General features: G+C 42.9%; 1 protein-coding gene across 1 annotated transcript in view; it reads left to right on the forward strand.

The window, feature by feature from the left end:
• The window catches only part of RTTN (rotatin), a 326182-nt gene extending 315069 nt beyond the window's left edge, over positions 1–11113 (forward strand). The window contains exon 50 of the mRNA XM_089664026.1: positions 10347–11113. Coding sequence (XP_089520152.1) covers positions 10347–10426 — 80 coding nt within the window. The 3' untranslated portion in view covers positions 10427–11113. The remainder of the gene's footprint in view (positions 1–10346) is intronic.
• The last annotated feature ends 15038 nt before the right edge of the window (positions 11114–26151 follow it).

Consider the following 26151-nt stretch of genomic DNA (forward strand, 5'->3'; position numbering starts at 1 on the left):
TGGTTAATCCTGTGGTGAAAGTTTACCACCACTATACAACAGCATAATTATGTTATGATGTTATGTTCAGTGCTGAAAAATCTAATCCAGTAAATATTAAATATTAGATTTAAATATTTAATGTTTAGTACTTGGATTCAGCAGTTTTCACACCCAAAGCAAATTCAGCAGCTAGTTCAGGCTTGTGGCACAACCGCTGCATTGACCTAGTCTGTTTCTTCCAGGGTACTCTCATCTGTCCTTAGACATCTGGGACTGTCCGGTGTGCAAGGCTGATAGATTGTCTCACAATGTCTTCTTGGCCAGCTGCTTCCGTAAACAAAAACAATGGTCACTTAACCACTTGCCGTCCGCCTGCTGTTTACAAACGGCAGGATGGTGGCACTCCAGGGGCGGGTTGCTGTTCATAAATGGCACCCGCCATTTCTAGCTGTGCACGCTCCCTGGGAGCACGCAGCACCGCGATCCGGTGTCTACTGTGTCATCCGATCGTCGGACGGGATCCCGATCATGTGATCACTGATTGGCCAATCAGTGATCACATGCAAAGTAGTAAGCAAGATGTCACTTGTGACATCATTGCGTACTACGTGTGAAATCTGTGAATGATCACAGAGGTCACATGGTACAAGGCTATTCACAACAGTCTTGTACCATGTGACAAGCTATGACCAATCACAGCTCACTCAGTATTTCTCAATGGCTGCAAGAATGCAGACAAAGAGAAATGATTGCTCTTACATCCTATATGGGTGTAAAAGCAATCACTGTAAAAAAAAAAAAAAAAATCTTTATCACCCCCCACAAGTAGTACAGTGTCACTATGGTGACACTGTACTGCTAGGGTGACAGTATGTAACAAAAAAAACAAATAATAATATAAAAATGTAAAAACAATGTTTAAAAATTATAATTTTTGGTTATAAACTAATTTGGCTTATTTTTTTTTTTTACTAAAAAGATAACTGAATACATTTCGGCCAAGATTTATGATGAAAGATTATTTATTTGCAAAATTTTATAAGAAAAACACTTTTTTTCAAAATCTTTGGACTTTTTCACTTACATAGCAAAAAAAATTAAAATCCCAGCGGTGAATAAATACCACCAAAATAAAGCTTTATCTGTCTCAAAAAAATGGTAAAAAATTCATATGGGTACAGTGTAGCATGACCGCGCAAATGTCATTCAAAGTGTGATAGCGCTGAAAGCTGAAAATTGCCTTGGACAGGAAGGGGGTAAAAGTGTCCGGACTGGAAGTGGTTAAACCCTCCTGGTAAGAACAATGAAGGAGTGATCCATTAGGGGTATCTAACCTTCCAAATATATTGTCCCTTTAAAAATATGAATTCAGGGTTTTAACAGATAAACAAAACATTTTCCTTTCTCCATTTATGGGCACAGGAACTCAGAAACAGTTGGGGTATGCTGCCACTTAGAGAAGATATGGACACTGGTAAACAGAAAAATTGTAGCATGCCTCGGTCCTAGGACGTTGGACACTTTTTTCAGAGATTATATATATATATATATATATATATATATATATATATATATATTACACACACACTATATTGCCTTTGCACACACATGAACTTTAATGGCTTCCCAGTCTTAGTCCGTAGGGTTCATTATTGAGCTGGCCCACTCTTTAACTCTTCTGGGAAGGCTGTCCACAAGGTTTAGGAGTATGTCTACGGGAATGTTTGACCATTCTTCCAGAAGCGCATTTGTGAGGTCAGGCACTGATGTCAGATGAGAAGACCTGGCTCCCAGTCTCTGCTCTAATTCATCCTAAAGCTGTTCTGTTGGGTTAAGGTCAGGACTCTGTACAGGCCAGTCAAGTTCTTCCACCCCAAATTTGCTCATCCATGTCTTTGTGGACCTTGCATTGTGCACTGGTGCGCAGTCATGGTAGAACAGGAAGGGGCCATCCTCAAATTCCTCACACAAAGTTGGGAACATGAAAGTGCCCAAAATGTCTTGGAATGCTGACGCCGTAAGAGTTTCCATCACTGGAACTAAGGAGCCAAGCCCAACTCCCGAAAAACAACCCCCCACCAAAATTCTCCCTCCACCAAACTTTACGCTTGGCACAGTGCAGTCAGGCAAGTACTGTTCTCCTAGCAACCACCAAACCAGACAGACAGGATTGCCAGACAGAGAAATGTGATTCATCACTCCAGAGAACACGTTTTCACTGCTCTAGAGTCCAGTGGTGGCGTGCTTTACACCACTGCATCTGACACTTTGCATTGCACTTGGTAATGTAAGGCTTGGATGCAGCTGCTCGGCCATGGAAACCCATTCTATGAAGCTCTCTACACACTGTTGTTGTGCTGATCTGAAGGTCACATGAAGTTTGGAGGTTTTTTGCTATTGACTCGGCAGACAGCGATTTCTGCGCACTGTGCGCTTCAGCATGCGCTGACCCCGCTCTGTCATTTTATGTGGCCTACTACTTCATGGATGAGTTGCTGTTGTTCCCAGCTGCTTCCACTTTGTTATAATACCACTAATAGTTGACCGTGCAATATTCAGTAGCAAGGAAATTTCACGGATGAAGCTCCTGAGAGGGACCCATTCTTTCACAAATGTTTGTAGAAGCAGTCTGCATGCCTAGGCTCTTGCTTTTATATACCTGTGGCCACGGAGGTGATTGGAACACCTGAATCCAATGAGTTGGAGGGGTATCATTCATATATTTATAGTGCGACCAAGATGGCGACGGGAGCAGACATGTGAGGGAGAGCTCCTGAGCCCCAAGTTCTAATCCGCTGCCATCCAGGCGGCAGCGGACCCTGGTGGGGCCCCCACGACTCTGCGGCACCCGACAAGCACCCAGGGAGGGGCGCTGGGGCACTTTCGGCCAAATCCCGGAGCTCCGGGACTTGCGGCCTACCGCAGCCCCTGAAGCCGCGGCCTCAATTTTTGCCGCGGCCGACCCAGAACGCCGGTCATCGGCCGGGTTGCCGCCACTCCACCCCCCATCCCCCGCTGACCTGCCTGCCTGGGGCCCTCCCCATCGGCCCTGGGTCCATCCCAGGCCATCTAGCACCCTACAGCAACCGGCACCCAGCTCCGTGACTTGCGGCCTTCGAAGCCGCGGCCAACCCGGAATGCCGGTCATCAGCCCAGATTGCCGCAGCTCCACCCCCCCAGCCCCCGCTGACCTGCCTGCCTCCCTAGGGCCCTCCCCATCGGCCCTGGGTCCATCCCAGGCCACCCAGCACCCTGCAGCAACTGGCATCCAGTAACCAGCTTCCGGCACCCAGCTACCAGTACCCGGCACCCAGCCTCGGCCCAGGGGCTAACTCCAGTCCACCCAGCGCCCTGCAACAACCAGCAACCAACACCCTGCTTCGGCCCAGGGGCCACTCCAGGCCACCCAGCACCCTGCAACAGCCAGCAGCCGGCACCCAGCCTCAGCCCAGAGGCCACTCCAGGCCACCCAGCGAACAGAGACATGCCGCCGCATGGCCGCTCTCTCCAGTGGGGTAAGCAGCCATCACCCCCACCGAAGCTGCCACCACTACCACCTCCACCAACACAGGTACCCAGGGAAGCCACCGCCACAGGGAGGGAGAGCCCCTACCTCCTGCTCCTGCTCCCATGTTTCCTGCCTACACTCAGAGGGAAAGCCGCCAGCTCCTGTCCTGCCTGCACCATTAGGGAATATCACCAGCACCGAGAGGGGACCACAACAGCGCAGAAGGCTGTCGCGCAGCCGCACACCTCGCGGACACCCCAGTGGACTCCCTGGCCCTCCGCCAGCACCAAGAGCCACCCCTGCAAGACAGGAAACAGCCGCACAACATTCCTGACCCGAACACCCAGAGACCACTCACACCGACCCCAGCTCAACTTGACCTAAAGACTAGAACTCTAGATGTAAAACACCATAACGCGAAACCCCACTGCACGCCAGACTGTCTCCAATCAAGCGCCCCTGGCAACCATCCATCCACCCCCGATCCCCTCTCCCTACTCCCCTAAACTCCAGCTACCGGAAGACACAGCGACGAGATACACCACTGCACACTGGACTATCGGCAGCCAAGCCCCCACCACTCCTGTCTGCCACCACATGCACCTCCCAAAAATGCCTCTTCCACTCCTCCTCATATTCCTCTCCTCCGTTCCCAAAATCTATTCTGTATATCCCTCTGCTCCTCCCAAACAACTGTATAATGTGTCCTCACTGATTCCTTCGCCCCTCTACGGCACCCACCACCGCCTCCTAATACTCCACTCTCCCACTGACCCGAACACCTCCACTGGTAGACTTACACGCTCCTGCACATCCCGCTCCCATGCCACCTTTCTCACCCTCCTTCTCCTCCTAACCGCGGGAGACATCTCCACCACTTCGCTCACCCACACAGCACCCTCCCACTTCCACGTCCTGCCGCAACCCCCTCAACCTAGTATCTGTCCCCCTGCTCCCTAAAACCACCCCCCCTGTTTTCGTGTGCACTCCTAAATGCCCGATAGGTGTGCAACACGCTCACCGCCATCCACGACCTCTTTGTTTCCCGCTCCTTCAACCTCCTAGCGATCACGGAAACCTGGATCCAGGCCACTGACTCTACCTCCCCTGCTGCACTCTACTAAGATGATCTCATTTGGACCCACTCACCCAGACCCAACAGTCATAAAGGTGGTGGGGTTGGTCTGCTCCTGTCACCACAGAGCACCTTCCGAGTCCTCCCAAACCCCCCCCTCTATCCTTCTCCTCTTTCGAGGCCCACTGCATCCGACTATTCTCCCCAACCCCCCTGAAGGTTGCCGTAATCTACAGGTCTCCTGGACCCATATCCCGCTTCCTTGATGACTTTTACGCCTGGTTACCCTTCTTTTTCTCCTCTGAGCTACCCACCATCATCCTTGGGGATTTCAACATCCCTGTCAACATCGACAACCCGGCCTCATCCCAACTCCTCCACTTAACCTCCTCCTTTGCACTCACACAGTGCATACAATCCACCACCCACTCTGACGGAAATATCCTGGACCTTGTCTTCTGCCACCTCTGCTCTCCCCACAACCTCACTAACACCCCCTTCCCTCTCTCGGACCACAACCTTATTACCTTCTCTGTCTCCTCGTCCTCAAACGCCTACCCCTCCAAATGCCATACTACTACCAGCCGTAACCTCCGCAACCTGAACCCTGCCCCCCTGCACTCTGCACCTGATCAACTCCACGACAGCATCCTCCCCCCTGTCCTGCCCCGACCTGGGTATGACTGCTTATAACAACTAGCTGTCAGCCGCCCTTGACTCATTAGCGCCTTTAACCACACGAAACATCAGACCCCGACCACTCCAGCCTTGGCAGACTGATCACACCAAAACTCTCAAACGACACAGTCGTGCCCTGGAGCGACTATGGCGCAAAACCAGATCCCAACAAGCCTTCGCCCGCTATAAATCCACCTTCCACACATACACCTCCGCCCTCCACGCTACCAAACAAGCATACTTCCTGACCCTCATCAAGACCCTCTCCTCCAATCCTCGCCGACTTTTCTCCACCTTTAACTTTCTACTCTCTCTGCCCCCACCTCCACCCAGCACCTCACTCACCGCCCTTGAGATTGCCAATCACTTTAAAAACAAGATTGACACAATTCGCAAGGACATTGCCGCTCCTCAAACTCTCTCCAAACCCCTCCCCTCTCACACAGCTACCCCCTCATCACCCCTCTTCCTCGGCCTCACCACTGCTCTGACCTCCACCCTACCTAACATTCCTCACACTGAAGCACACTCCACACCTTGAACCTTACTACCATCGAGGAGGTCACCAAGGTCTTTTCTGATGCCCGCCTCAACACCTGCCCCTTGACCTTATCCCCTCACAACTCCTACGACCTCCCTCCCCCTCCATCCTACGCTCCCTCACCCACATCTTTAATCTCTCCCTCTCTTCCGGCGCATTCCCCTCCCCTCTGAAGCACGCGCACACTCCCATACTTAAAAAGCCCTCCCTGGACCCCAACGACCCGAACAACCTCAGACTCATCTCCCTGCTCCCATTCTCATCCAAACTCCTTGAGCGCGTAGTCTACAATTGCCAAAGCTAATGGCCACTATTCAGTGCTCCTACTCCTCGACCTCTCCGCTACCTTCTACACAGTCGACCACCCCCTCCTCCTCAAAAAACTACACTCCCTCGGCCTCAGAGATTCTGCTCTCTCCTGGCTCTCGTCCTACCTATCACAACGCTCCTTCAGCGTTACCTATAACGCTACCACCTCCCCCTCTCTGTTGTGGTCCCTCAAGGCTCCGTCCTCGGGCCCCTTCTCTTCTCCATCTACACCTCCTCCCTTGGCCAACTCATACACTCTCACGGCTTCAACTACCACCTCTATGCCGACGACACACAAATCTATCTCTCTACCCCCCCCCTCACCCCCTCTGTCTCCGCCCGAATCACAAACCTACTAAACGACATATCAGACTGGATGTTGCTCCACTTCCTTAAACTGAACCTCTCCAAAACCGAGCTCCTAGTCTTCCCCCCAGCTCGCACACCACCCCCCACTGACTTCTCCATCACGTCCAACAATGCCACTATCAGGCCCGCCCTGCAGGCCAGAGTACTTGGTGTCATTCTGGACTCCAACCTATCCTTCCAGCCCTGAGTCCAATCACTAACAAACTCATGCAGACTCCACCTCCGCAACATCGCCAAAATCCACACGTTCCTAACTCCCAGAAACCACTAAACCGCTCATCCACTCCCTCATCATATCACGACTCGATTGCTGCAACTCCCTCCTCACTGGCCTGCCTCACCACAGGCTATTCCCGCTTCAGTCGATCCTGAACACGGCAGCCAGACTCATTCACCTCACCAACCGCTCCGTTTTCGCCACCCCCCTCTGCCAATCCCTCCACTGGCTTCCGATTGCACAACGGATCAAATTCAAAGTCCTAACACTGACTTACAAAGCTGTCCATCATACTGCCCCAAACTACATCACCGACCTAATATCCAAGTACCACCCAACACGCACACTCCGCTCCTCTCAAGACCTCCTTCTCTCTAGTTCCCTGGTCTCCTCCTCCAATGCCCGCCTCCAGGATTTCTCCAGGACATCACCTATCCTCTGGAACTCCCTACCCCAATCCATCAGACTATCACCTACTCTCCTTTCACTTAGGCGCACCCTGAAAACCCACCTCTTCAGGGAAGCCTACCCCACCCCCTGCTAATTGCCGACCTCCTCCACTCTTCCTACCACTCCATTCCCCACAGCTATCTCCTCCTGTACCACTATCCCCTCCCTCCTAGATTGTAAGCTTGAAAGAGCAGGGCCCTCGAACCTCTTGTGTATCACATTGTATTGTTTTTGTTCTGTCTCCCTTTGTAATGTACAGCGCTGAGCGAACTGTTGGCACTTTATAAATACTGTATAATAATAATATGTGTGTATGTATGTTCAGTTGTGTTCAAAATAATAGAAGTCAGACATCACTAACCTGATCAATCACTGTTTTTGGTAGAAATGATATCTCTACATGGCAAATAATTTACTAGCAGGTGTAGTAGAGTAATAGAAATCCAACAGACCCAACAGTCATGACATGCTGCTGATTCTGTGTAATTGAATCACTAATTGAAAGGGGCATATTCAAAATAATAGCAGTGTGGAGTTCTATTAGTGAGGTCATTCATTCTTTGAAAAACAGGTGGCAATTATTGCCCTTATTTAAGGAAGGAAGGCAGCAAATATTGTACATGCTGGTTACAGTGCATTTCTTTCTGAAATTCTGAGGAAAATGGGTCGTTCCAGACATTGTTCAGAAGAACAGTGTACCTTGATTAAAAAGTTGATTGGAGAGCGGAAAACATATAAAGAAGTGCAGAAAATGATAGGCTGCTCAGCTAAAATATTCGCAAATGCTTTAAAATGGCAACCAAAACCTGAAAGACGTGGGAGAAAGCGAAAAACTACCATTCGAATGGATAGAAGAATAGCCAAAATGGCAAGGACTCAGCCAACAATCAGCTCCAGGAAGATCAAAGAAGGCCTAAAGTTACCTGTGAGTACTGTTACAATTAGAAGACGCCTATGTGAAGCCAAGCTATCTGCAAGAAGCCCCCGCAAAGTCCCACTGTTGAAAAAAAGACATGTGCTGAAGAGGTTACAATTTGCCAAAGAGCACATTGACTGGTCTAAAGAGAAATGGCGCAACATTTTGTGGACTGATGAAAGCAAGATTGTTCTTTTTGGGTCTAGTGGCCGGAGACAGTTTGTCAGATGACCCCCAAACACTGAATTCAAGCCACAGTACACTGTGAAGACAGTGAAGCATGGTTGCGCAAGCATCCTGATATAGGGATGTTTCTCATACTACGGTGTTGGGCCTATTTATCGCATACCAGGGATCATGGATCAGTTTGAATACATCAGAATACTGGAAGAGGTCATGCTGCCTTATGCTGAAGAGGAAATGGCCTTGAAATGGGTGTTCCAACAAGACAACGACCCCAAACACACCAGTAAACGTGCAACATCTTGGTTCCAGACCAACAAGATTTATGTTATGGAGTGGCCAGCCCAATCCCCGGATCTTAATCCAATAGAAAACTTGTGGGGTGACATCAAAAATGCAGTTTCTGAGGCAAAACCAAGAAATAGAGAAGAATTGTGGAATGTAGTCCAATCATCCTGGCCTGGAATACCTGTTCACAGGTACCAGAAGTTGGTTGACTCCATGCAACACAGATGTACAGCAGTTCTCAGAAACAGTGCTTATACAACTAAATATTAAGTGATTCAAAGGAAAGCAAAATCTTCAAACATTTTTCAGTTTATATATTGAATGTTTGAGTTTGTAAAGAAGAATACAAACACTGCTATTTTTTTGAACAGACTAATATTCGCTTTTCTTCAAATTTTTTTTAGAGGAACACCACAAATTTCGTATTTTGATTTGGAATAGATAGCGTAGTGTTCCCAATGCATTTGTGTGTATGGAAATAAAAGCTATTAGAAGGATTTTGAGCTTTATTCACTTTTTTCAACACATTGCTATTATTTTGAACGTGTGTGTGTGTGTGTGTGTGTGTGTGTGTGTGTGTGTGTGTGTGTGTGTGTGTGTGTGTGTGTGTGTGTGTGTGTGTGTGTGTGTGTGTGTGTGTGTGTGTGTGTTATGCTTATCAGGCGATGTTTTCATGGAAACTGTATATGACATCATAACCTTTGATACTGTACCTCGCGACACAGCAAATAAATTGCCATCTTCGGTCGCAGAGGCACCAGCTAAGCGGGCACCAACAATTTGCCCTCTTTGAAGCTCAGTAAGCTCTGACACAGCTTCGTATTACTAGCAGCACACGCAGTGAATGACGAAAGTGAGGCTTCTCACCTGTTAGCTAGGTGTCTCATCACACAGCGAAAGCAAAATAATATTACATCACTTGCGCTTTCAACGTGATACATCTTGTCACTTTCACATCTGCAAATCATTTAGAGTTTAACTTTTTACGTCCAACTCTTGTTACCCATTTTATCATTTTTTTTTTATAGTGACACAGGCTGTATAGAAGTCATTGCTATAATGTACTAGAGCCACACCTGCAGATCTTTTGTCACTAACAAACTGTTCAGTACTTAGCTAGGCTCAAAGTGTCATCAACAACAGTAAAGGCTGATCTTTCTTTTTATTTTTTTCTGTACACCTGTTGTGACCCCATGCAGTTTAAATCATATAATGAAAATTACAAAGGCTCTGCACTGGTCAGTGATTTTGTGATTTTTTTGGTCAGAATTTGTGAAAAATTTACCCTCGTCCCCTTTATACTTGCCTCTCTAGCACTTTCCCGCTACTTCTTCAGTGTCCACCTATGACAGCCCATAATGCAGTGCTTTGACCTAGCAACCTGTTGATAGGCCTGAGCACCATCACATGACGGAGGACAGACATGATGAAGGGAGAGATGTTACCACTACCTCTGAAGTTCAACAATGAGTATTTTGGTGGTGGCTGTGGTGCAGAAAAGAGTGCTTACATTGATTCTTTCACCTATACATGATAGGTGATGGGGTCCCTTTAAAGGACCAGTAGAGAGTCTGCTGTGGTAGAATTACATGGAACCAAGCCAAACTTTTGTAGGAAATACCTTAGATTTGCAAATATCATGAATTTAACTAACAGTCTTTTCACATGGATACATTTGTGCTTTATATTATACTGTATAAAAGATGATATATGAGCTGTGTGTGCGTTTATTTGCAGCAGTCTTTTTGTCCCAAAACACCAGCAGTCAATGTTCAGTATAATGTATTATTGGTGTGGGTTTTTACGGTTTCCATTTTTCCCTTTTCACAGATGAAACTGGCTTGGAAAATAGACATGAAGTGTATCATTTAAAATGCCTGGAGAATCTGGAGCAAGTTCTTGCCAATTGACAATGGCAGCAACAACACACTAGAGTGATTAACAAACCTGGCTGATACATGATTTATACTATATGAGCAGATGTTTCGAGAAAGGACACATTTACTCTGTGAAATCTATCACGTCATTTGAAGCAAGAAGATTTTTCTTACTCTTGTTTGTTGTATGATGTGCCAGCAACTATTTCTGCTTTGGAAAAATCAGATCTCATGGGGTTAAATTACAGGCACCGTCTTTTTACATTTATTATCCAAACACTGTGCTGAGCATTGAATATATATACACATATATAATAGCATGAATGACATAAATAGAGTTTGTTTAAAGTTAACCTATGATGTCTACAAACATCTATAAATTAGTATTACACCTTGTGGTACCTGCTCTTGTATTCATATAAATTCATGGTACCTAAGGAAGGACCCCGATTCCTTGGGTAGGGCTGTATTCAATACTTCATATTCTCAAATAATTGAATCAGTCAGTTGTCAGAGCCTCTGTACTCACTAGATGCTCTAGAATGTGTAGGGAGTGCAGGGAGTATGGCATAACGTACATGCAAACTAAATACTAAAGTCTCATATGTGTCAGCATGTTAATGTAATTTCAAAAGTCAATTTATTTAAACATTTGCAATGCCTGGTGCTCCTGCCTTGTTAAATTGCTCCCTCTTATAAAGTGACAGTTTTCTGCACTGAGTCTCATTTGGCCTTCTATGTTGTCACCTGCCACACAGCTTCCTGCAGAAACTACAAGTGACTCTTTCAACACTCGTTACACAAATATGGTCCACTGTTACCATAACAGATCGGTGCCTCTCCAAGCCTGCAGTGTCCGGCTCCCAGTTTTACGCTCTGTATTTAGGTGCTGTGAGAGACAGAGCACATCCCACTCCAAAATATAACATAGCATGCAGATACCACCGCACACTGTATTCTCAACTTCAATGTAAGATGGATGAAAAACCGGCTTCAGGTCAAATCCCAGCCCATCGGTCACGCCCCTCTGTTTAACCCACATTGGGCTTAATCATACAGGTCATCTACAATTAAGCCCAATGTGTGTAAAACATGTTAGAGGGGAGTGACCGATGGGCTGGGATCTGAGCTGAAGCCAGTTTTTCATCCATCTTACAATGGAGTTGAGAATACAGTGTGCGGCAGTATCTGTATGCTATTATTATTGTTATATGGTCCACTGTTGTCACAATCCCTAAAGTCATCACTGTAAGGCAATGTATGTAAATAAGAAGTGGCTGCAAAGAGGCTATTGTAGATCAACAGGACTTGAATGCAACAAATGGCATAAAAAATAATAGTTTTAAACAATATTAATTGTTTGTGATAAACGGTAATTTTAGAAAGCTGACACTCAATAAGGGTTTGCATCTAGTTTAATCTTGAAATCAATGCCCTTTATTCAGCATGGGTTTAGGATTCAGGTCCTCCTTCACAGGCACAAGTCAACTGATTTTTAGAGACGTACTTGTACTTTCAGGCAAAACAAACTACTCAAAAATTGGTATTTCAGTTATAGGTGGAGTCACCTCTTTGCCTTTTATATTTCTGTTGGAAACTAAAGCAGAAACACCGTAATTCCCACCTCTGTCCCAGCCTGCTTTAAAGCTTGACTCCTACCACAAAGCTAGTCATCCTGTTGCATTCTTTACAGTATCCAATGGGAAGATTATGATCATCTTTTGATATTACATATATAAAATCAAACTCCTTGAGATGAAAAAGGTGATATAGTTCTCCATCTATCAAAGTGATTCTAAAGGTTTAATTTTTTTTTAAAATAACAAACATATCTATACTTACCTGCTGTGCGCAGTGGTTTTGCTTGAGCAGCCCGGATCCTCCTCTTCTTGGATCCCCCCCCGATGCTCCTGGTCCCTCCCTCCCTGTCTGGTGTCCCCATAGAACAGAGGTATACCTCTCAGGCAAACAATCCAGATCAATCCACAACAGGTGCAGTCTCTGGCTCGCCACCACATACGATGCAACAGTAAGAAGAGTCAGCCGCACACCGGAGGATAGATGAATATAGTGTGTATTTATTGATCCATAGGACACACAAAACACCAGGACATGAATACAGGACCTGTTAATGTGTTTCACACGATCTCATGCTTAATCATAACCAACAACCAATAATTGTTATGATTAAGCATGAGATTGTGTGAAACACGTTAACAAGTCCTGTATTCATGTCCTGGTGTTTTGTGTGTCCTATTGATCAATAAATATACATTCTATTCATCAATCCTCCGGTGACCGGCTGACCCTTCTTCCTATTGCATTGTGTCCCCACAGCAAGCAGCTTGCTATGGGGGCACCCGAGCATGCACACTCTACAGATGCTGCTCTGTGGGTCCATTTGGCCCCACCCCCTCTCTCCTCATTGGTTCACTGGTTGTAATCGATGGCTCCCACTGCTGTCTCAGCAAATGAGGAGAGGGAGTCCCGGGATAGCTAAGACTCCATCATCGCTGGATCGAGAGGGGGCTTAGGTCAGTATTAGGGTGGGCTGGGGGGGGGGATGCTGCACACAGAAGGTTTTTTACCTTCATGTCTAGCATGCATGAAGGTAAAAAAAACTTGAGCCTTTACAACCACTTGAATTTTGAAATATCAGGCTGACCCTTAAAGCTGAACTCCAGCCTGTAATGAGTGATTTTTCGTAGGTCCCCTCCTGTCTATTAAGCCTCTAATGCTCGTTATGTCTAAGGTTCTATAACAGATTTTACCTTATTCCTTACTCCCCTGACTCTCCGTATACTCCTTCACTTCCTTAATGTGGGTGGTAATTCAACATTCTCATGGGAAGTGCAAGTACTACTGGTCCTGCATTGTAGAAGATGATGATGTCCATGACAGACTACAAGGGATTGATCTGCTGGCAGGTATGACACCTAAAGAAGTGGAGAAAAAGGTAGGTATTTTTCTATGCTATAGACATCTAGATTTAGCAAGCTTATTAGAAAAGCTACCAAAGGGTATTTTTTTTTTACAAGCTGATAAGAGTTCAACTTTAAGGAGGGTTTTTTTTTAAGAGGATTTCTGCATTAAATTTCAGATGGAATACAGGACAGAATGTCAAGTTGTGTACAAGTATATCTCTTCTCTGAGCTAGAACTTTATCTGGGAGTGCTGAAAATAGTTCCTTTTTGTAAAAATAACTTGTAATGTACGTTTAGTTTCTCTTCAGTAGATTTTTCTAAATGCAATTGATGTGCAATAAACCTAACATAAGCAGCATGTAGTGTTAGGTAGGCATTTTTTGGCATGTATTTACATATTCACTGAGAGAAATATTGTGACTCCTGTGGCAGTCTGTTATATTCCAGCTTTACAAAAACTGGTAATATTTACTGAAAAAAAAATGCTAATCCCTAATGGTACTTTAAATTCCTTCCAAACTTTGATTTTCACAGTATCCAGCTGCATTTGTAAACCTATCTTATGAAGTTTGAAAAAGTAATTAAGGTATTTAAATGATGCTGCTGCTGTGAAGTAATTGAAAAAAATGTTTTTCCATCATTTATCGTTCCTGCAAAATGGAACTAACTAGGTTTTTTGTTACTCTTTTAATGAAGGATTAGCAGTTCTTGGTAAATAAGGCTAACTGTGTTCTGAAGGATTCTAAAGATTGTATGTGTTCTTTCCCCCCATTTCATTCTTTGTACATATTTAAAGCTGAACTCTGGATGAAATCAAAAGTTACCTTTGCACTGGTGCTTCCCTGTACTGCAAAGGTCAAATGCTTGTTTTTATATAGGGGAACATAAACAGCAGTTTTGCTTACCATATTCCTCACTGTCCTGGCAGCCAGCATTTTTCTCTTCTTTCCACTGCTGCGGAGTTGTACGTGGGACCTTGAAGTCCTCACTTACAATTCAAGTGGACCTGCACTGTACGTGATGACGTCAGAGTATCTGCGACCAATGGAGCGGCCAAGCAGCTTCGGGGGCCAGTTGTATAGCTGAGAGGAAGCCTGTCAGAGTGAGGGATAAGGTAAGTAAAACTGCTGTTTGTTACCCCTCGATAAAAATGAGCATTTAACCTTTACAGTGTGATGTGGCAGCCCCATTGCAAGGTCTAAATTTTGATTTTACCCAGAGTTCAGCTTTAATTATTTGTATTTTGTTTTTTTATTGTTTTATATGTATTGTTTTATTTATTGATTAAATAAATTTCCAGTTGCATGATGTGTGCGTCATTTGTTAAAAATCAACTCTAGGCAATAAATACACAGGGAGTCTTTTCCGTTGTGCTATATTGCTACTTACAGGCAGAATGGATGTAATTTGGTTGAGCACAGGATGTCCCAAAAGGTAAAGTTTTCCTGTGTCCCTTTTATGTATGGGAAAGAAAATGGGGGGTTTTGTTTGCTCTTTAGTGTCCAGTCCTTATTATGTATAACTGGTATAACCCAAAGGTAAAAGCCCTCTGTCACTTAAAGGACAAGTTAAAGATTTTACAATGAGTACAACATTAAGGGCATGAAACAGAACGTCTGTCCAGTTTTTTTTTTTCTTGTACTGTTGACTATGCCCCTGCTGGAGAGGTTCATCCTCTCTTTTTCTCCAGGTGCCCCCCAGGAAAGGAGATGATGAAAAATCCTGAATATTATAGTAATCACTGGAATAGGAAAAGAGGTGATTTCATCTCACATTGAAACATTTTCCACCCACTTTGTGTTGTTTTTCTGGAATTGGAAGTGGATGGAAATCTCCCAAAGACAGGAACAAAATGACAGGGGTTTTATCCATTTTCTACTCTATCAAAAGGCAAAAAAAAGGAAAAAATTGTGCTAACTTTTAGGAAACTGCTAATGAAGTCCAGTACAAATTGCAACTGTGATTCAGTCAGACAATTCAGTTTACTTTAAATTAATTTTAGAAACTTACTTTGACCCTTTACAGCCAGCTTAAACAGTGCTTTCAGAGTACCCTATTGGATAGATAGACTACAACCACTTGCCACTGCAGTATAATACAGTGGAGGTAAAATAATTTCCTTCCAAATAATCAGGGGTGAACACTGTTAAAATGCTGGTGATGGGTATGTATAATCGCAGTTTCTGTGGAGGGATACTGACAGAGTTGGTACCCAAAGAACCCCCAGTGGGACTTTAATGCAGCAATAAGATCATACATATATTGAAAGAGACATTTTAAGAGATTTTTGTCAACTTTATTACATACACATTTCCATTGTAATATTACATACATGGTTTCTAAAAAGAATATTGCTCTGACAGTGTTCCTACAAGAGAACTCTTAATGCAAAAATATGAAACCATACAGAAAAGAGAGAAAACACCCCAACGCGTTTCGATCATTCTAGATCTTCCTCAGGTGGCATGAGAGACAAAGGGCTTTCTAGTAAATGTATAAACAATCATAAATGAGTATATCAAAAAAATAAATCAACAGTCACATAACCAAAACCTTTTTTTACTTACAAAAACATATATCACAGCAAAAGAGGGGATGACTTCCAAGATGGGAGGCTAGACACCATGTTCCAGTGGGGTGCATCATCCAAGAGGGCAAGAGTGGTCAGATGTAGGTCACCAGACAGCAAGAACTAACAGAGGGACATTAAAACATCCCCCCAATGGGACTGAAGGTGGTATAAAGAACAGAATATATTAAATTCCAAATCATCAGACCAAAGGGATATACCCAAAAGAAGAGTATGCATTCAAGAATGGTCCATAAAGGATGTATCAAGAAATGAAACTGACCGTGTCTTGAGCAGGCCAATATATGGAACAAATAGAATTTCACTCAGTAATGGATGTAGCAACTCAAGGAAATAGTGGTAACTTTAAAATATTAATTTCTCCAAGGATTGGAAGTATGTATAATCCCATGGAACAAAGACCAAAGTGGCACGTACGACTGAAAGATCCAAATATTATGCAGACAATTGGCAATAATAACCAATGGTAGTATAAAAAAAGAACTATACATTAACAATATATGAAGGAAAAAATAGAAAAATATATCCCAATCACAAATTGGTGGTATAAATAAATAATTGTGCTGCAGCGAGAATTATTGTCATTGCTGGTCAAAGAAAAAAAAAGAGAAAAGCCACCTGATTATGAGATATATGATAGTATACTCAGCAAGAAACAAACAACAAAAATTGTTGCTCACCAAGTCTGCAAGGAGGCACAAAAAAAGGTGCTGTAGGAAACAAATCCACCAAATCCCTAATAGGCAAAAGAGATGGTGAGCCACCATTAGTATAAATTACATTCAAGTAACGGGCTATAGATAAGGCAAGCCAGACCATGCGGCCATGGAGAGATTTAACCAGTATATCAAAGTAGTAAACTAAGAATGAAATCAGAACAAGCCATATATGCAGTAAAGTAATCATCCATGGTTGCAACTACTTGCTTTATAGCAGATACACATATGTAATGCTCACCAAATCATCAGTGTTAAGCACAGATAGCCCGTGAGTCAGAAGACGAAGAGACAAATGTAAAATGGATGCTCATTAAATAGGGCTGTGTGTAGGTGGTTTGGTAATTGGGGAATTAATTTGTGCACCTGTGTCCCAAGTCTGGAGTGGCAACCACTGACTACTTGCTTTGTAGCAGACACATAAAAGCAAATGTAATGCTCACCAAATCATCAGAGTAATACACAGGCAGTCTGTGAATCAGAAAACCAAGAGACAAATGTAAAATGGATGCTCATTAAATAGGGTTGTGTGTAGGTGGTTTCGTAATAGGGGAATGAATTAGTGCAACTGTGTCCCAGGTCTGGAGTGGTGGCTAAAGCAGCCAATGACACCAGAGGGAATTGTCATATGGCCACCCCGGCGTCCTTGAGGGAAACATCCCTGGCCTCCACCACCAACCCCTGCCATGATGGGAATAGCTTTGATGCTTCATGTCCGCACCTGCGCAGTGCGTCCCAAAAATGGGCACATGCGCGTCATACCATGACGTGCAAGGGCAGTAATAAGACGCCGCCGACACGTGAAGCTATCCCAGGAAGAACATGTGGGGAAGAGATTCCCACGCATTGTCTGGGGCTAATGGTGGGCCGTGGGAAAAGGGGGAGATTCCCACAAAACCAACCATATCCCGTGCCGGATGGCCAACCAACAGAACTGGAGCCAACCCATCCCAGAAGTCATCAGAAAAATACAAAAGACAAAAACATGAAGAAAAAATTATTACTAATGAATACAAAAACAAATAACCAATATATACAAATGATAGATATGTTACACAAGGTGAGGGAAGGTATAATAGATGTTTACAGTGCACAGCCTCTGGATTTGCATCAAAATACAAGCAATGAATTATTGATGTGTATACAAAAAAAGACATAGGTCAGTAAATTATTAATGTGTATACCAAAAGAGACACACATCATTTAAAATGTATTTATATGAGTGAGTTCCAGGGTCACTGGTCATCCATGAAGCAGAATCTCAGTAACATAGGGAGAAAGTTCAATCAGTATTGCCCAAGGTAAATCCCTTCAAAAAAAGGGCAAAAAGAAACTGCTTCATTCAAACCTGGGGTGTGTAGCCTGCATTCTTTTTATCCATTTCTGTTCTAACAGAAGATATCGATTGCCTATTTGCATGCTATACACGTTTGTAAATGCGATTCCAAAATTCTTGCTTGGTTTTATCAATATAGAATTCACCGCATTCACAAGGCATGAGGTAGACAGCTCCTCTAGTCTGGCAATTGGCAAAGTGTTTACAGGTTCTAGATTTGAAAAAAACTCAACAAGCACATAAAGTTAGTCATTCAATATGGAAAATTTCTAATCAGTTATAATATTGGTAAATCTGGGAGACTGGATGCTCTCTGTAGATTGTCAGATGCCTACCTACATGTCCCAAACCATCCTATGTATCAAAAGTACCTTTGTCATCCACTACCAATTTCAGAGCCTTCCCTTTAGTCTGTCCACCTGTCCCAGTGCATTCACAAAGGTCCTACGGCCTGTCATAGCAAGCTTATGGGAAAGGGAGATGAGAATACACCACTACTTTGGACAACTTCCTTCTAGTCAGCAATCGGGAGATGCTTATTCAGCATCAAAACACTTTGCTGCGCACTCTACAAAGTTTCAGGTGGCTAATCCTTTGGAAAAAGCCCTTCTCTGCCCAATCCAAAAAAATAGTGTTCTTGGGGGCACATTTGGATATGCAGAAAAATTCAGTAGAGCTTCCTTGAGAGAGGATCCATCTTCTGATAGCCAAATGTGCTTTGGGAGCGAAGTTTCTTCCAGCAAGATTGTGCCTGAATATCCTAGGATCATTATCAATCATTCTGATGAGTATCACACACAGATGTTCTAGATTTCCTTTCTCAAGCAATGGAATCCAGTCTTTCTGTGCCAACCAATACACATTCCTAGGGTAGTGAAGGGATTCCTCCTGCTGCTTGACTCATTTGCAAAATCTGGAGAGATATTGACCAATTGTTTCTGAATGGAACATTTTCACATCGGACACAAGCCAGAAAGGTTGAGGGGCACATTTCAAGATGCAGGCTGCTCAAGGTTTTTGGATGTTCAGCTCGGCTTATGTGCTTCTCCTGATCAAACATTGAGTGGTCCCTCAGTCATTGGGGGTTTAAATCCGTTAACTCTTAAGTGGGGCTCTCCCCAAGTGGATCTAGTGGAATGCAAAATGTGGCATGTAGCGAGAGCACCATACCCGACAGCAAAAGGGGTAGACTTCTTACACTGCCAGTGGAACTTCCAATTGGGGTACATCTATCCTTCAACTCCCCTGATATCCAGATTCTTAGCCAATTTCAAGCAGACTCCAGTAACGATAATCACAATTATACTGTTTTGCTTCTGCCAGTGACATTGGATCTACTCTTGGAAGTCCAGTTTTGCCATCTAGCCCCCAAGAGACTACATTTGATTGTATAGAAGTTTCAAGGCAGACGCTACTAAGTCAGGGGTGCTTTATTCAAGCCAGAAAGGTCTCCACAAATATTAGAGAATTTGGAGCAAAATTTCTAGGTCTCGCAAAGTGAAAAACCTGAAATCCTTTATTGCCAGAACCATCCCAGGTTCTGCAGTTCTTATCACTTGGGCTGGACAAGGTCCTAGACTCAAATACCTTTTTAAAATTCAAGTTTCAGCCTTGTCCACACTTTTAATGATCCCTTAACCCTTTAGTGATGCATTCCTAAGGGCTGACTTACCTAAAGTTAAGACCTAGGAAACAATGGAACTTGCCTATGATCCTCGGAGCTCTATCAAATTCTCCTCTCTGTCCTACAGAAATGATTACACTCTTAAATCTAACCATGAAAAATGCATTTCTGATTGTCATAAGCTCTACAAAAATGGTGTTGGAGCTGCAGTTGTCCCCCAGCATGAAAATCAGCTAGTGTTCAAAACCAGTCCTTAATGTGGGGTGCATCCTTGTGCTTTCTAAAACTACATTGTTTTTTCCACCAAATGACACAAAACTCTTTTATCAGCACCAGGTGCAATCTTAAAGGGAAAGAAGTCACCAAATGTAGATGACTGGTTAAGGCACCATTCACATTGGCGTTTTGCCAAAATCCCAGTGGCAGGAACCAACTGATTCCTGGCGCTGGAACTGACAGCTGCTTGCTGGTAGCAGGAGCTACCATGCTCATACACTGCAATGACAGGCTGTCAGAGGCCACAGCTATTTGTGCCTGCTATTTTATCACCTGTGGTGATCACGGCTGGGTGCGCACAAAATGTAAAACTTTTATCCATGTATCTGCAATAGGTGAGGGGAGCTGGGCGTGGGAACCTTTAATAACCTTTACATTTCTTCTTGGTTGGACTTACTTCTTAACCATTTATAATATTTCATTTAATGCTTGTTAAACATTAATTCCAAATTCATAATTCGTCACTTATAGGAATTATATTTGTGGCAAACTTGCAAAATATTTAGTTTTTATGATTATTCATAATTAATATTAAAATGTGTGGTTGGCCTTGAACAAGTGATAGTGTTGAATTCTTTGGTTATAGCTGAGCCAGAAAAATGTCAGAGTATTTGAACTAATATATATCCTATTAGTATCTGTGTGTATTTAATTTATGTTTTATAAGTTGCTAATATGTGTTACATAAGTAGATTTTTGGTTATACAACATTATTGAGATATTATTGAGATATTATGTTATAAAGATAGATTCTTGGTTATATTATCCTTTAAACAGAGAAACTGGTCACATGAGTAGGCTTATGCAACATTGTCAACTTATGAAGCCACTACATATGGGCTTGTCAATCAAAAGACCATATATGTAGTATCCCCTCACTTCAATGAAATTGCTCTACTAAGCAGAATTGCTTGCCATACAAGGTTCTGAGTTATGAGAATTATGACGTCTACATGTAACATAAAAAGACATCCTTAGAGATGCGAAGGTCTCTCTCTCTCTCTCTCTCTCTCTCTCTCTCTCTCTCCCCCCCTCTCTCCCTCTCTCCCCCTCTCCCCCTCTCCCCCCCCTCCTTTCTTCTTGCTCAGACTCATACTGCATTGAACAGACAAGAAGCACATGGCAGGACATCCATGACAATAAGGTTGACACAGCTTTATAACTTCTGTTTTTATATTTTTGTTTTACCTACACTGAACTGTTATTCATTATACATTTTACATTGTTATTTTAAGCCATTGTGTGATAAAATAAAATCACACTTTATTTTTATTTCGCGGGCTCTTTAACTGCTTCCATACAGGGCACGTTTACCCCCTTCCTGCCCAGGCCATTTTTCAGGTTTCAGCGCTATCACACTTTAAATGACAATTGCGCGGTCATACAACATTGTACCCAAACTAAAATGTTATCATTTTCTTCACACAACTAGAGCTTTCTTTTGGTGGTATTTAATCACCACTGGGGTTTTTATTTTTTGCTAAATTAACAAAAAAATACAGAAAATTTTGAAAAAAAAACACTTTTTTCTTTGTTTCTATTATAAAAGTTTGCAAATAAATAATTGTTCTTCATAAATTTAGGCCAAAATGTATTCTGCTACATGTCTTTGGTGAAAATAACACAAATTAGGATGTATTATTTAGTTTGTAGGAAAGATCTAGAGTTTACAAACTATGATATATATCTGAAAATTGATCCATCCTGAAGTACTGACAGCCAATCTAATTTCTTGAGGTCCAGCTGGGCTGTGATTGGCCCAGCTTGTGCATGTGATCGCTGTGACCATTCACAGCTAGACACACTTGTATTCAATGGATGGCATGAAAGGAAGCCATCCATTGTATACAACTGTCACTTGACCTGCTGTGATTGGTCACAGCAGGTCACATGGTACTGGAAGCGGGGCCGGTACACAGATCTGTCATCGGCCGTGTCCGAGGTACACGGCCGGTGACAGATTGCGCAGCAGTGTGGCCCTGCGGGCAGGCGCACTGCTCTTGCTTGAAAGGACGCCATATGGCGTCCACCGGGAGGGACGAGGTGTTTTGCCGGCCACCTTTTTTGCTATTGGCCGGGTGGAAACCGGTTATCTGAAATCGCCTATAGACACAAAAAAATTATTATGTGTCTCAGAAAATTCTACAATGCTCTGCTCTATTTTTATTAGCGATATCCGGCTTAAGAATCCTGTCATTCAACTGCATATTAAAAAACACCAAAATTAAGTTTATTTGAATGCAAACAATGATCAAAACCTTGTCATCTGTCATCTCAACAAGCTCCAGGGTTATCTTAATTGGCAGCTATGCACATAGGTTTACAAGTAGGTAGCAAGTATGGAAACTCTTTAATTGACCTGAAGAGATAATAGCGTGGGTAGGTAGTTACCTAGTTGAGAAGGCTGGTTCCTAAATAGCATAGCAAATCTTCTGGGATATTTGGTATAGGAATTACAGTATATGTTCAAGTTCATTCAGAACAGCTTTGATGTTTGTGTCAGCATACAGATCACACAAGCATCCAAACCATCCTAATTGTCAGCAATGCACACAGAATTTATATATATATATATAAGTATGCAGCAGGTGTGACAGCTGTTTGATTAACTTAAAAGGTTAACAGAGTAGACAGAAAGTTACCTGGTTGGATAGGTTGGTTGCAAAATACCATAGCAAATCTGCTGGAAATGTTGGTAAAGGAATTATTAAATCAAGTTCATACAGAACAGCTCTGATGTCTGGTATTTTAGTGTCAGCATACAGATCACACAGGAATTCAAGGTGTCCTAATTGTCAACCATGCACACAGATTTCATATTCAAGTATGTAGTAAGTGTGGCAGCTCTTTAATTAACCTCAACAATTAACAGAGTAAAAAGAAAGTTACTTGGCTGAATAATCTGGTTGCCAAATACCATAACAAATCTGTTGGATTAGTTGATATAGAGAATGTGTTCAAGTTCATTCAGAATGGCTTGGGTATATTAATGTCAGCATGCAGATCACACAGGCATCCTAATTGTCAGCCATGCATGCAGATTTCATATTCAAGTGTGTAGCTCTTTGATTAACTACAGCAGTTAGAGTACACAGATTACTTGGTTGAACAGGCTGGTTGCAAAATGCCTTAGTAATCTGCAGGAATAGTTAGTATAGGAGTTTTGTGTTCAGGTTTATTAAAAAATTTGACAATATGTTTTCAGCATGCAGATCACACAATCATTAGCCGTCAAGTATTGAAACTGTAAATCCTACACACTGCTCCATTCCATAATAATTTATTAAAGCTCTGCCAAAAAAAGAACCTTGCCGGCTAATGCATTTCAGTGACTTGTGGCCTTTATCAAAACTGACTAACACTGAATGATCACACAAAGAAATACCTACACCTCTCCCAGTGGGAAGGGAGTGATTGATCATTAACATGTTGTATACACACAAAAGACCTAAAACTTTTATAGTGAAAACCACACCAAAAACCTAATTACAGTGAGCTACCCGTGAGGATCTTGTCAATGATCTCCAGGCAGCTGGGAGAAAACAATTGGTAACACACTACACTGACAAGGACTGAAATCCTGCAGTGCCCTCAAGGTCCCTCTGCTCAAGAAAGCACATGTCCAGGCCCGTCTGAAGTTTGCAACTGAACATCTGAATAATGCAGAGGAGGACTGGTTGAAAGTGTTGTGGTCAGATGAGACCAAAATCCAGCTCTTTGGCATCAACTCATCTCTCTGTGTTTGGAGGAGAAGGAATGCTGTCTATGACCCCAAGAACACCATCCCAACTGTCAAACATGGTGTTGGAAACATTCTGCTTTGGGGGTGTTTTTCTGCTAAGGGGACAAGACAACTGCACCGCATCAAAGTGACGATGGACGGGGCAATGTACTATCAAATATAGGGTGAGAACCTTCTTCCCTCAGCCAGGGCATTGAAAATGGGTCATCAGTGGTGTCAGTGGGAACTTACCTGAGGGGCTGAAATTTCTCATTACTTAAGGAACCCTTAGCAACCCTGGAGGATCTCTAGGGTTCCATGGAACCCTGGCTGAGAAACCTTGCAATAGACTTTTCTGTACAATTAGTGTTTCTTTTTTCATAAAGGGCATCATCAAAACTCGAGACTCTCAATATACTATTATCAGCACATTCCTTACAGCAAACCTATGTTCACATCTCCATACATTCCCAATAACCATAATGTCAAAAAGTTTATTCTCATAGGGTCTTTTTTGGCATAAAAAAATAAATGTAACTTGTCAATAAAGTGATATGCCATTTTGTCTACCTTTCATACAGTATGTCACTTCACTGTGCATAAGGAGATCTTCATTATATTTCCCATAGCAAACCAAACTATCCAAAGGTATTACCAGTTGCGAAGATGCAGAGATGCTCCCATAGCCTATCTAAAGATGAGAGAAAGATGAGGGTAGGGGAAAAAGTATCCCCCATGGAAGTTCTGCACATCTCTATGTAATCACACTCAAGTTCAAAGTTTCACACAAACTATCATCATAAATACATCAAGCAATATACACTCACCAGTCACTTTATTAGTAACACCTTGCTAATGCCAAGAAAATATCCCCCACGCGATTACCACCACCACCACCCTGAACTATTGATACAAGGCAGGATGAATCCATGCTTTCATGTTTATGCCAAATTCTGACTACCATCTGAATGTTGCAGCAACCAGTTTGCCCATTCTCCTCTGACATCAATAAGGCATTTCCGTCCACACAACTGTGACTCACTGGATATTTTCTATTTTTTGGACCATTTCCTGTAAACCCTAGAGATGGTTGTGTGTGAAACTCCTAGTAGATTAGCAGTTTTTGAAATACTCAGACCAGCCCATCTGGCACCAACAACACTGCCACGTTCAAAGTCACTTAAATCCCCTTTCTTCCCCATTCTGATGCTCGGTTTGAACTTAAGCAAGTCGTCTTTACCACGTCTAGATGGCTAAATGCATTGAGTTGCTGCCATGTGATTGGCTGATTAGCAATTTGTGTTACCAAGCAATTGAACAGGTGTACCTAATAAAGTGGCCGGTGAATGTAGATTGTGCTATGATACTCTTATGGCTTTCAGTTTAAATCCAGGCTGTATCATCCTGCTGGCTGCTGGTAGTGTCCATTTAATCAATGCTGACTCTTAGTTTAAAAGAAAGCCTCACATATTGCAGAAGTTCTTACCAGCCAGACACTTGATTCTTTAATCTGCCTCTCTTCTTAGGTCACAGCTGCTGCCTTATGTCTGTCTCCATTGCCCCATGCAAAATCATACCTACCTCATGTCTCCCTTAAAGGACTTCCTCAAAAGGGACAATTTCCTCAGTTGGTTATCCTGCTATGAATGTATTGTACACCCCTGTCTCCATTTAACATCAGGTTACATACTCATACCATTTGTAAGTAGGAAACGACAGTGCATATCTAATACAACTGCACAGCTATTGGAACAATGTAATTTCTACATTAAAAACAGTATTTGGTCTTTCTCTAAGCTGGCCAAACACTAGTAGATGGTTATTCTGACACAGTATATTGGAGATGTTGTGAGCAGGATGCTCTATGTTACATGAAAATTAATTGCTACACATATAATCGCTATGTGCTCTTATTTGAAAAGTTGACTTCTACTGATCTGGGTTGCCTGATAAAATTCCAGAAATTATGGCCTCTATTGCTTTAAAATAGTTGATAACTTATTGGGATCTACCCCTGCCTTTATGGCTATCAACATTTGGTTGGTTCATTTGTGATAAACACCCCTTGTAGCTGCCAGCCCTATGTGACAATGTAAAATGTAGGACTTGGTAGATCATGTATTATGAACTAGTACAGTGCATCCAGAAAGTATTCACAGCGCTTCACTTTTGCCACATTTTATTATGTTACAGCCTTATTCCAAAAAGGATTAAATTCATTTACTTCCTCAACATTCTACAAACAATATTCCATAATGACAACATGAAAGAAGTTCATTTTGAAATCTTTGCAATTTATAAAGAATAAAAAACAAAAAAAACCACATGTACAGTACATAAGTATTCACAGCCTTTGCTCAATACTTTGTTGAAGCACCTTTAGCACCAATTACAGCTTCAAGTCATTTTGAGTATGATGCTACAAGCTTGGCACATCTATTTTTGGGCAATTTCTCCCATTCTTCTTTGCAGTACATCTCAAGCTCCATCAGGTTGGATGGGGAGCGTCGCTGCACAGCAATTTTCAGATCTCTCCAGAGATGTTCAGTTGGGTTTAAGTCTGGGCTCTGG

Source organism: Staurois parvus, unplaced genomic scaffold, assembly GCF_062004578.1.
Source record: "Staurois parvus isolate SC_StPar_1 unplaced genomic scaffold, SC_StPar_1.0 ptg000045l, whole genome shotgun sequence".
NCBI classification, from domain to species: domain Eukaryota; kingdom Metazoa; phylum Chordata; class Amphibia; order Anura; family Ranidae; genus Staurois; species Staurois parvus.